The sequence below is a fragment of the Budorcas taxicolor genome, chromosome 2, assembly GCF_023091745.1.
Source record: "Budorcas taxicolor isolate Tak-1 chromosome 2, Takin1.1, whole genome shotgun sequence".
NCBI classification, from domain to species: Eukaryota; Metazoa; Chordata; class Mammalia; order Artiodactyla; family Bovidae; genus Budorcas; species Budorcas taxicolor.
In genome coordinates this window covers 39,962,750-39,975,583 of record NC_068911.1, presented here as the reverse complement: position 1 = coordinate 39,975,583, position 12,834 = coordinate 39,962,750, and the positions used below count along the sequence as shown (strand labels likewise).

Below are 12,834 nucleotides of genomic sequence, written 5' to 3'. Positions count from 1 at the left end.
TCAGGGCCAAGATCAGGATGAGGCATTTTGTGCTCTCGGAAGACTGGCAGAACTGCCCTCAGATAGTTAGGTATTTTCAGGAGGAAATTGTGTGAATTCAGTTTCTTATATCTTGCCTACTTAGAAAAGAACTAAAACCATTAACTAAAATATCTGTTCCTTGTTAATAGCAATAAACCTCTACAATGTTGTACCCTTGATTGCACCTACCCCTTACTTAAGATCACATAGATACTAGCTTCACCGCTTTCCTCTTTGGACCATCCTCAGAGCTTTCTGAAAGACTCCTTGCCTGATTATAATGCTCAGGTTGGCTCGAATAAATTTATGCATTTCTTAGCTGGACTAATTTTTGGTTGACATTTGCCATATCTTTTGTGAACTAAGTTTTCGTGCCGGGAGCCAGCGTGAGGAATTCCACCCGTGACAAGGTCATGCGGCAAGATCTCTGATGGCAAGGCTAATCAGACCTCAGGTTTTCCCCCTGGAATTTCCTGAGCATCCACCCCCCAAAAAATAAGAATCTGCCTGCTTTTCCACTCTTCTGATATTCTCTGGAAAAAGGCAAATCAGGGCTTTAGTCTTCTGCATTTGAAAGGGATGTTTTAGTTAAAACCCCTCTGATAGCTCTCTAGCTTGCCTAACAGGTTCCCCAGACTTCTTACAGCCTGTGAATTGCTTACAGCCCCCCAACCACGAGAGGCACAAAGCTTGAAAGCATCTTAAAGATACAGAGCCTTTTCTAAAGAGTTAAAAATCATATTGGTGACGGGTTTTCACTGTTGACTCAAGGATTGCTGCCAGACCTCCATATTCTTTATCTTTTCGGCACCTGGAAGGATGTTACTCAATGTAAGCAGGATGTAGAAAAAGATACATAGTAGTTTTGATGTTAGCAACACTAGACTTTTGAGTTAATTGCTTCTCTTTTGCTGTAAATCACTGTACTCCCTCTACTTGTTATAAGTTGCTGTATCTTTGCTGTGTAAGAATGTAACTTTATTTAGTGCTTTCTGAGAGTGGCACTAGACCTTGGGAAGATCAACACAAGTAAGTCTTCTGGTTGCCAAACCCTTATCAGAAAAAAGGCTGTAAAATGTTAATTGGCCCTTTTGGCTGGAAGATGATGTAAATTACCGAAGACTTGTGTATACAATTAGGTATGCAGAGAGAAAAGCCTGGTTTTGATGAGTCTGGACTGCTAACGCTGCATAACTTTGTGTTGCCCATTGATCTCCATGTTTTATCAAAAGTATAAAAGGCCTTCTGAACAATAGAGAACTGAGCTAGTTGCTGGACTGGTTTCCCCCGTGTCTCTCTCTCTTTCCTCTCCTCTTCACTCTAATTTCAGGCTGAATTCCCATCTGGGGCACGGAGGCTCACCAAGTCTACTTACTTGCCCTGGCTGTTAAGACCCGCGCGAAAGGGAGCCTAAGGTGAGGCACCCTTAGATATTCAAGCAAGCGCCGGTGGCCCAACGTAAATGGTGCAAATTCCTTGTCTGGAATTTTATTGGTCTTCTGCGTAATCCAAGTTATTCAGCCCTCTTCTCCCACTTAATTTTCCTACTACACTACTGTTTCTTAATCTAATCTTATGTCAATCAATAAATAAGTTTTTCTCACGCCAACGCCGTCCACCCTTCGAATTCCCTGGATCCACCGGGGCTGGACCCCAGCATTTTTGGATCTGCTTTCTCATTGTTTTCTTCAGTGAGTTTTGAAAGTTTGTTATGTATTTCAGAAGTCTTTAATCAGCTGTGTTTTGTGAATATTTTCTTTTAGACTGTGGGTTTACCTTTTCATTTTCTTAGAAAGTGTCTTGAAGAGCAGTTCTAAATTTTGATGAAGTCCGATTCATCAAAAAACATTTTTTAAAGGATGATACTTTAAGTGTATTGTATCTAAGGACTCTTGTTTAACCCAGTCACAAAGCTTTCCAAGTTTTCTTCTAGAAAAGTCACAGTTTTTAGGTTTTACCCTTTACATGTAAGGATGCCAGTTCATTTGTTTGCATTTCCAATTGTTGCAAGATAATATGCTAAAACGATTATTCTTTCTCTACTAAAGGGCTTTATTTATCCTAATGACCATGTATGCGCGGGTCTATTTTGAGAATCTTTAAGGTCAGCGTATTCATATGTCTGTTACTTCACTAAAACCAATACAGGGGCGGAGGGCATCTTAGCTTTGGTAGTCTCTCTTCTTCGTCCACATTCTGGGCTCAGCTCACTTCACCTCCCCAGCCCTTCCGGTTGCCTGTCCCCAGCCGTGGCAGCCAGGTAGAGAGTGCTCCCAACCGAGACCACAGCTGATCTGGCCAAGGGCTGGGCGCTGTGCACCCCCGATCGGCCCCCTCCCTCCACCGCGCGCAAAAACCAGCTCCAAACTTCTGCGCTCACAGTTGCCAGGACAACCCCACGGCGCGCCGGTTTCCGGCCTGTCGTAAAGTCCGAGCCCGCTGCGCACGCGCGGGTTGCGGCTCGGCCTACTCGCCGCCCCTCGGTCCTCTCTGGCCTTCGCCTTGCAGTCCGTGACCTCAACTGCTTCACGCTGCAGGCGCTTGGGACGCGGATGCGGCCTTCCATTTTACACATGCCAGAGAAAAGAGTGCCGGGCGTAGGACTCAAAAGGGAGGCCTGGCTTCGTGACATCTTGTACATCCTTTCTGGAGGAGTTTAGGCGGGAATGAAAAGTAGTATAGACAGCCTTGCACAGGCACTTAGGTGCTCAGAACGTGCCGGCAAGTGCAAATATCTGCAAAGTGTCTGAAGGCAACTTGGACGCCACACCCGCTTCCTCAGCGTCGCGTTTTACACCGCCTGCCGGCCGCCCTCGCTCCGGCACATACAGAGCATGCGCACACGGCCCGGTCTGCTTTTCTTCCAGTCCTTTTGGCCCCAGCTGCGCGCCGTCGGGGAGTCCGTGCGTTGCCATAGAAACCCAGAAGGGCCGAGGAGCTAGCGGTGGAGACTTCGGTATCCTGGGCACTTGAGCGCCATGTCTTTCCGTGATCTTCGCAGTAAGGCATCCCTGCCCTCTGTGACCTGCGGTCCTCCCGATACTCGGGACTTCGGCCCGCCGGCTCCCTGTCTGAGCCCCGCCGAGGCTTTCGCGCTGAAGTCCCCCTCCGGAGCCTCTGCAACTCAGGAGCGCCCCTGACCCGAGCTGCCCCCCGCCAGTCTGAGCGCCCCAGTCTGTCTCATAGCGCTTTCTGCTATGATGAGAGGTTGTGGATGTGTATGCGGCTAGTGCGGCTGAGAAACAGAAGTTTTAATTTTATCTAATTTTAATTGACTTGGGTCTGTTCGCTACTGTATTGCAAAACACCGTTTTACAAAGCGACCATTTTTGAGCTGGGTTAGCTTAGAGTTCCGAGAAGCGAACAAGAGAATCGAAGAGGGGGCTGGTGAATAATGATTGAGGCTAAAATTTTTCGAGTTTTTGTGATCTGTCAGGTGGTTAATTACTATCCTATGTGTGTTCATCATTTCATTTACTCCTCTGAACAGCAGTTCTCTTATGTTTAGGTGAGGAAATAGGCACAGAGAGGTCAGGTCACTCGGTCAGGGAACATAGGTGGTAAGAGCTGGCGCTGGAGTATGAAATCGTGTTGTCTAACCTCCAAAGCCTGCAGCCTTTCTAAAAGGGGCTGGTGAGGAGAAGGGAACCCGAGTACCTTTGCAAGGAGCGTGGGGAAGTGGAAAAATGTGGATTAGAGAACTAGTTATCACCGCTCTGGGGATCATCTGTTACAAAGCAAATATTTTACATTTAATATTTTATTTTAGCCCCCACTGTTACAGTGAGGTGAGTCATTCCTGGATGGAATACTTTGAGGCAGGGAGGTGAAATAGCTGCTTTAGATCATACAGCTAGAACTGGGTGGAAATCAGGATCAAATCGTGAGACTGTGTGAATCAATCTCTTGCTTTTTATATGCTATCATTTTCTGAATCTGAAGCAGTTCAGGGAACTGGCTCCACCTGCACAGGTGTAGCAGGTGTTGCCAATTTAGTGTGATTTGCGGGCCAATTTTAAGGCCAATTTTCTAATAGTTGCCAGTGCCTGAAATTTCCCCACTAAAGATTACTCCTTTCAGTTGTGAAGGGCTCTTTCTATAATGTAAATATATAGGAAGAGGCATCACAGTTTATTGATGCCTACTAGCACTGTTGGAGAAGGAAATGGCAACCCACTCCAGTGTTCTTGCCTGGAGAATCCCAGGGACGGGGGAGCCTGGTGGGCTGCCATCTGTGGGGTTGCACAGTCGGACACAACTGAAGCAACTTAGCAGCAGCAGCAGTAGCAGCAGCACTGTTGTGTGAATCTCTGCCCTCTGGGACTTGGACATTCTTGGAGATCTTGTGTTGTAGAGACACATTTCTCCTCCCTCACAGTTGAGGGAGGCCAGCCTTCTGCTAAGGGACACTGAATGGAGTTGTTTTGGGAAAAGCATACAAAAGGATTTCTGAACGTTTTTGACCTTAAATGAATGCCTACTTTAGGCAGTTCATGATAAGAATCTTACTTGTCTCCTTTTGATGATGATACTGCAGAATTAACAGAATTTGGCTACTACTTAGTGAGAGGAAGTGTTTAGGCCTCACCATGTGGTGGGAAGGCTGCTTCTTTAGTTTCCATTGCTCTATTTAAATATACCCCCAAACAATGGCAGAGGCTCTCTGCTGCTCTCTCTGCTGCTTACACCTTCTCTTCTGTTGTCTGGTGAAATTCAGCCTACTCTCCAATGACCAGGTAGCTTGTTGTGAATGTCACTGCGACATTTTGAATATCCACCTTCAAGAAGAGTGAAGACAGACATTATTTAGTCAGAAGTGTTCTTGGCACATCATGGGAACTAAAAGGATGTTACTTGCAAGTCTTGCTTAAAACTGAGTGATTGCAGTATTAAGAACAAGTGTTAGTATTACTGTTCCTTAGTCTGTTTCATAGTACAGCTGAGTATTGCTCTGTAGTTCAATCATTCTCTTGAACATCTAAGTAACATAGACACATCAATTTTACCCTACCGCTCACCTCCGCAAAAAAAAAAAAAAAAAGATTAACATTTTAAAATATTTTTCTTTACAGCATTTTGTAAGACCAGATATTTCACATTTTGAGTAGTGAAGAGAAAGATATCCAGGAGATAGTTGAGATACCCAAGAGAGAAATTAAATTCACAGCCAATCCCTAAACCCTATTTCAAGGTAGTTTCCAGTTCTCTCATTGAACTCAAATAAATGTTTTTCAGGAAGCAGGTTAGCAATTTTATCTCCTTTTTGTTTTTCTCTTAGAGAGTTGATAAATAGTCCATAAATGTGTCAGTAGGTTGGGAGTAAGAAGAGAAAAACGAAGGAAGTATCTATGTTGATAAATAGCTGATGTTTGAGGAGGAGGTGACCACACTGTGTTTTTTTTTACCTTGGACAGATTTTACAGAGATGATGAGAGCCTTGGGATACCCTCGACACATTTCCATGGAAAACTTCCGCACACCCAATTTTGAGCTTGTATCTGAAGTGCTTCTCTGGCTTGTGAAAAGGTTAGAACTGGGCACTTTACTGTGGTTTAAGAATAGATTTGAGATGTTATTCATTAGCCACCTAGAAACAGGGTACTTCTGTGAAGCAAAAGGAAAAGTTCAACAAAATTGGACAAAATAGGCTGTGACCTGTTAGAAGTCAGAGGAGTGTTAAGGAATGCCGTGGGAAAAGGGAGTGCACCAGGAGGTGGTGAAAGACTGTTTCTCAGCGGGAAGCTGACTGGGGTGCTGGTCCACACTGATCCCCTCCCCTTCCTCAGGGACTGACAGGACCTCCTCACACATCCTGCTGAGCATCTGGCTTAGGATTGGCAAACTTTTTACTAAGGGAATGATCAAGATTTTAGGCGTTGCAGGCTACATAAGATCTCTGTCAGGCTTCCTTGTGTTTTATTGTTTATTGCCCTTTAAAAATGTAAAAACCTTTCTTAGCTCGCGAGCTGTACAGAAGGCCGAGGGCTGCAGGTTGCTGACCCCGGCATGTCATCAGTAACTCGAAGAAAGGAACTCTGGCCCCTCTGCTGAGTCAAGGGCTGTCAGCCAGAGTAATAGTTCTGGATATTTTAATTAAACTTTGCTGTCTGATATAGATTTAATTTTGTAAGCCCCAGATTTGGTTTTGAAATTTGAAAAGACCCTGATGCTGGGAAAGATTAAAGGCAGAGGAGAAGGGGACGACAGAGGATGACATGGTTGGATGGCATCAGCGACTCGATGGGCATGAGTTTGAGTAAGTTCCGAGAGTTGGTGATGGACAGGGAGGCCTGACATGCTGCAGTCCATGGGGTCGCAAAGAGTCAGACACAACTGAGCGAAGAAACCTATTTTTTGGTGAGGATTTGTTCTCTTGGTTGTTTGGTATTTTGTGTTGCTTTTGAGGTCTTTCTTACTCTTACTACCTTAGCTGGGGACTCAGAGAGCTTCCTGTTACAGACCCACTGTCCTCCCAGTTTACTTTCTGTTTTGTAAACTTTCAGCTTAATTAACTTGTGTCTTTCTCTCTCTGTCTCTATGATAGGTACGAACCTCAGAATGACATCCCTTCTGATGTTGAGACTGAACAAGACCGAGTTTTCTTCATTAAGGCAATTGCCCAGTTCATGGTTAGTTCAGTTTTTTGATGGAGTTGTAAAATTAAACACATCAGAAGGAGATGGAGCCTAATTAGAGCTACCTTCAGCTTTCTTAACACTCTCCATTACCAGATTTCTGTGGAGCCATTTTTACAATTTTAAACAATTATTACTACACAAAGGTTATCACATAATTGGATAGTTCTCTACTCTGTATTCAATTATTTTTACTCTCTACAGAAAGGCTGCTTCTTAACTTCTCATCTGGTGATGGCAAGCACTATCTGTGGAGTCATTTTACCAACAAAGGTTTCTGAGTTTTTTGTTTTTAACTCATGATTTGTTAAGAATTTTAGAGTCCCGTGAGACACCAGTGGTGGCAGTATACAGGGTAGTTGTCTCAGAGGGGCAGCGAGAGAAAAGGATTAGCCATGTCACCCTTGACCAGAAAGGCGATCAGCGCTGCGAAAGCCCCAAGGCCATTCGTCCTACAGTCGGGCTGTGTTATGACAGGACACATTTCAGGACCGCTGGATCTAGATGTGTGCCCTGCAGGTGGACAGTGTCTGCCAGAGAGGGGTGGCAGAAGAGGCTGGGCATGCTCTGACAAACGGGTAAAATCCTGGGAGCAGCAGCCTGTGATTTCTCAAATGTAAAAATAGCTGTTTGGCCGACTGACATAAATGACTTCCATACTGTCAGTGACACCTACAAATAATTTTTCCAGGGTAGCTTTTCTGTAAGAGAAGGTTCGCAGGTTGTTGCTTTGCCCAAAGGAAGCTGTTTTGAGATTGAAGCAGTAGCTGTCCAAGGGCCTCTCGTGACGTGATATCCAAGGGCATCTCGTGACAACGTCACTCCCAATGATGGGCCCAGTGTTATTTAGTCTGGAATTTTAATAATGTTTTTAAATTAACATCTTAATTTTTTATAATCTTTGTTGGAAAGCATAAGGTTGACTGAAATAGATGAAGTTATTACGGAAATACCATATGATAAGAGGAATTGAACATGAAGACTAATGATAAATCTAGTTATTGATGTTATAAATTACACTTACATAACGTTTGTATTACTGGGTATGGGAAAAGAGACGCATGTTACATAGTTACTTAGATACATAAAAGGAAAATAACTTAGGAAAGATGAGTTACTATTTCTGAGAAATAATAAAGAACACACCTAATTCAGTTAAGCTCTATTAATTTAGTGACATGGAGTATTTATTTCTCATGTCAGATACTATATGCTTCTGCTTTTACTTAATAAAATTATATAAGTTTGAATGGTAGATCTAAAGGAGAAGAAACTGGACCAAAATTTTATACAGATATTTTTCTTTTTGAGAGGCTAAGAAAGTAAAGTGATAGTTGATTTAAGCAAGGATACACTCTCAGAGGGAGAGCAGACAGGTGAAGAACTGCTGCCAGATAATATTTTTCTAATGTAATTAAAATAACATGCAGATTTTTAAAAGAATTTTATTTACTTATTTTGAACAGTCAATATATTTTATGGCTCAAAAATTTTTTTTTAAATCATGAAACAATATAGAGTAAAATGACTTTCTATTCTGTCTGCCATCAGCCCAGTTCCATTCCCATTAATCACTGTTTTTAATATCTCTCAGTTTCTTTAGGCATATTTAAGCAAATAGGATATATCTTCTTTTTCCTTCCTTTTACACCAGTGGTGGCATACTCTATACCTCTGTTGAGAATCTTGTCTTTAATAGTATATTTTGGAGAACTTTTCAAATAAAGATAGAATTTCTTCATTCTCTCTTACACCTGAGTAGTGTTGCTTGCCTGTTTATACCATAAGTTGTATAATTTATACAGGTTGGCATTTAGGTTGTTGGTAACTTTTGTACTTAGAAACAGTTCTGTAACAGATAACCTGTACACATAGTTTTGTGTGTGACAACATGTATTCCTGTCATAAGTTCTCAGGATTGGAATTTCTTAGTCAAAAGATATGTGCATTTATAATCTTGTCATTTACCAAGTTGCTTTCCATTAGGATTGTACCAGTCTATGTACCCACTCACAGTGTGAGTGACTTGAAAGTTTGACTCTTAATATGCTTTGGTTATATACCAATTGTTGGCAGAGACGTTTTCAATTGACCTACATGGGGTTCAGTTTAATTTTACATGGAAAGGATCTTCAACATTTTTTTTTCTGTCTGAAAATAGGCCACCAAGGCACATATAAAACTCAATACCAAGAAGCTTTATCAGGCAGACGGGTACGCAGTGAAAGAACTGCTGAAGATCACCTCTGTCCTTTACAACGCTATGAAGACCAAAGGCATGGAGGGCTCTCAACTAGCAGAGGAAGACGTCAGCAAGTTCAAGTTTGATCTTGGCTCAAAGGTGAGGACAGTGCAGGGCTTGTAGTGAGAGATGGAATGTTTATTTCTCAGACTCGGAAGTGGAATATAGCAATACAGGAGCACTTCTTTCCTCACTCCCTGACCGAGGGCCATTTGTCAGTTTTGTGCTCATTAGTCAGCATTGCTTTTTGATTATTGAGAAGCTTAAGTTGTTGGGCCCTGTTGGGTCTCAGTTGTGGCGCAGGGGATCATCGCTGTGGCGAGCAGGATCTTTGATTGTGGTGCATGGACTCTCTAGCTGTGGCACTTGGGCTCCAGAGCTCATGGGCTCAGTAGTTGCAGGGTGCGGGCTTAGTTGCTCCACAGCCTGTGGGATCTTAGTTCGCCAACAGGGATCAAACCCGCGTTGCTTGCATTGCAAGGCAGATTCTCTTAACCACTGAACCACCAGGGAAGACCCAGTTTTGTGCTTGTCAGCATTTGGATCAAAGCAGAAGGGACAATAAATTCAGCTATTTATTGAAAGCCTGCTGTCTGCCAGGCACTGTTCACGTGCTGGGGGTACAGGCGTGAGCAAGCACAGGCTCCCCTATTCCTCCGGCTCCGTTGGGGGAGCATCGGAAGGAGCAGCACGTCAGATGGGCTGAGTGGGTGATGGATGGTGAAGAGGGAGGGGCTGAGGTGCTGGGGGAGGGCCTGAAATGGGGAGATAGGACAGCCTCAGGGACTGCGTGATGTCTCAGCAAAGATCTGAAGGAGGGAAGGAGCAAGCTGTTCAGTGGAGGGTGTGCTCTGGGTGTGTGAGGAAATGCGAGGAGGGCCACGTGATGAGAGCTGGGAGGGGAGGCGGCCACAGGCCCTGGGGTCCCTGGAAAGCCACTGCCAAGACTTCGAGGTGGAAAGTGGTCGAGTTTTGAGCAGAGAAGTCCATCATTTGAAGCCTCATGCTAAAAGGATCACTGTGGTTGCTGGATTGAGTCAGACTGAGTGGGGAGGCAAAGGTGGGAGCAGAGAGACCTATGAGAAAGCCCGAGGTGATGGTGCCTGTGACTCTGAGCGGCCAGTGAGCGCTCCGCTGAGCTTGGGGGGAGTGGGAGCTGTGAGGTGTCGGAGGACCCGGTTAAAGCAACAAGCCAAACGTGAAAGCTCCGTCTTTAATCACTAGCTGCTGTGGTGTAAGCAAGGGGCTAGAGCCAGAGGGAGTGTCGACTCCCTGTTTCATAGAACTGCTCTGGCAGTTTTAACGGCCCCCCTGCCACACCAAGGGGTGGGAGGCTCAGAATGGGAACATGGTGGGGACTGAATGGGGAGAGAGGGTCATCAGGTGTTTGCCCCGCCTTCCCAAGTCAGGAGGCTTCGGCAGAGGCACTGAAGAGGACCCGGGCCCAAGGCCTTGGATAAGGAGACCTAGGGTGCAGATCTTCTTAATAAGAACATGACTGGCCAGAGGGCCTGGGTCCTTGACTGCAACTCTGTTCAGAGGCTGGTGCTGGGGGCAGCTTGCTCCAGGAGGCAAAAGGTTGAGCGAAAGTGGACGCTATAAGGAAGGTCTGAAACGGCTCTGTCAAGTCGCCCTTCCTGTGCTCGTGGATGTGGTCTGTGCTACGCGGCACGGTAGCCACTAGCCACGTATCACCAGTACAACTAAGAAACTGAGTTTAAGCTTTACTTAATTTTCAGTGGTTTAACATTGAAACTGGCACGTGACTGGTGGGCATGTGTTAGATGTCACAGCTCTAGAGTGTGGGTATGAGTTCCCGCCAGGACGGGGTTGCCATCCGCTGAAACGGAGGAGAGTTCGGAAGGAGCAGGTCTGGCAGGAAAGATGAGGGGTTTGGTTTGGGACGTTGCTTGTGCAGCACCTCTGAGGTGTCCTAGTGGAGACATGGAGCCTCAGCTCGTAGCTGTGATCTCAGCATCTGAGCCAGGAGCTTGTGGGGAGTGTGAGGGGAAGAGGTTAGGGGCTGAACTCTGCTGATTCTAGTGCTGAGAAGTGGAAGGGGGTGGTGAGAAGCCTCCCGCAGGGGAAGCCGGAAGCTTGCTGCTGGTGGAAGCAGAGTCCTGAGGACTCAGGAAACGGACAAGTCGCCCGCTGTGAGTGAAGAAGGAGCGTTGTTGCAGGTGGCTTGAAAGGCAGTGGGAGTTCGTTGACTCGGGGAGAGGGGAAGAGACACTGGGAAATACTTGGCTCTTTGGAAGTGTAGCACATTCATGGAGGCGGCTGTGGCATGCGTACCCTAAGAGAGCTTTCCCCGGGCTGAGCGCTCAGTTGTCCTCACCATCCTCACGGCAGAGCCTTGTGGCAGCGGCTCTGCTGTGAGCGCTTTGTGCCAGTGAGCTCCTCTGAGGCTCTCGGCAGCCCGTGGAGTGCACCCTGAGTGCGGGGCGGGAGGGTGAACACAGGGCCTCGGGGCTGCGTCCTCAGGGTGCCCCTCCTCTGCACCCCGCCGCTGCCAGAGCCCCTCATTGTAGGAGGCATGCCAGCCTCACGCCCCCACACACCTCCTGCTTGCAGAGTACATTTGACTTGACACTGGGGTTTTCAGAGAGACCCAGGGGGCCTGGAATTGATCTAATTTGTACTTAGATCAGTGTCTCCTAAACTGGTGTCTTGGGAGCGCTCTTCTATGGGGTGTAAATATGTCTCTTGGGGAACACGTTCTGTGGTTAGATCAGTACTCTGACTGGAGGAGGGAATGATAGCAGAAGATTGGCTCTTTCTGCATGCCGGAAACCTGTTAGTGAAGTTTCTGTTTTTGATATCTTCCTTCTAGATTGCAGATTTAAAAGCCGCAAGGCAGCTTGCTTCTGAAATCACTTCCAAAGGAGCGTCTCTGTATGACTTGCTGGGCAAGGAGGTGGAGCTGAGGGTGAGTGGTGTTGAGATACCTCCGTTACCTCCCTAATTACCTCCTCAGCTGAGCAGACTTCCAGGGTTTCTTTACCAACTGAGTTTTTTCCTGTTCTCTTGGTTTTATTAAACAACACCTGATAAAGTGAGATGCTGTGCGGGAAAGTACAGTCCATAAGCTGCAGTTCCTCTGCCTGGTGGCCTGGGGTGTGTCTGATGCCTTTGGCATCTGATTCAGGAATGGCACACGTGTGCCATGTTGCCTCAGCTCTCCCTCTTGTTCCTGTGGCAGACTTTATTGATCACGATGCTTTCCCCCCGGTGCCTTCAGCCTCGGCATGCTTCCCAACAAAATGCTCCCCCCCAGCCTGTGGCTCCCGAATCCTGTTGCCGCCCAGTGGAATCACCTGGGGATCTTAACAAACTGCTGATAACTGGCTTCCATGCTGATGTCATTGATATGGAATGTGACTTGGGCATCATGAGTCTTAAGTCTCCTGGGTGATTCTAACACTTATCAGTTTGGGAACCAGTCACTAATCTAGGCAGTCAGTTGAAGTTGATGTTACAGTTGAAATTTATTTGCAGTCCTTACTTTAGCCCCTGTCAGTCAAGGTGGATGCTCTGTCCTCTGTGTTTAAGGAGCTGTTGAAGAGTGGGTTCCTAAAACGCCCTTGAAGCTCCTATAGAGCTTTTAAATCACCCGGCATCCAGGTCGTCCCCTGGACCAGTGGATTGAAATGTCTGCAAGTGAGAGCCAGATTTTTAAAGCTCTGCAGGTGATCCCGGTGTGCAGCAGAGTTTGGGACCTAGCTACTGACTGAAGAAGAAACGGGAGTGTTGGTTGGTTCTTACCTGTGAGGATTTATGGCATGTACAGCCTATAGGCTCACATCTAATATTTCTGAATTAAATGCGTTTAGTTGACTGCATTCCCGTCAGGTGTGTCATCTGTGGCTGCTCTCTCACTGCCTCGCCCGTGTCCTGGCATTGCTGTCTCAGTGTGATGGTATTGTCCCTTTCTGC

At 46.0% G+C, this 12,834-nt stretch overlaps 1 protein-coding gene across 1 annotated transcript in view; it reads left to right on the top strand.

Annotated features, from left to right (window-relative positions):
* Positions 1 to 2,999: 2,999 nt before the first annotated feature.
* The window catches only part of CLUAP1 (clusterin associated protein 1), a 28,751-nt gene continuing 18,916 nt past the window's right edge, over positions 3,000 to 12,834 (top strand). Inside the window, exons 1-5 of the mRNA XM_052635575.1 lie at positions 3,000 to 3,021; positions 5,436 to 5,547; positions 6,566 to 6,650; positions 8,818 to 8,997; positions 11,732 to 11,827. Of these exons, the coding sequence (XP_052491535.1) occupies positions 3,000 to 3,021; positions 5,436 to 5,547; positions 6,566 to 6,650; positions 8,818 to 8,997; positions 11,732 to 11,827 (495 nt within the window). The remainder of the gene's footprint in view (positions 3,022 to 5,435; positions 5,548 to 6,565; positions 6,651 to 8,817; positions 8,998 to 11,731; positions 11,828 to 12,834) is intronic.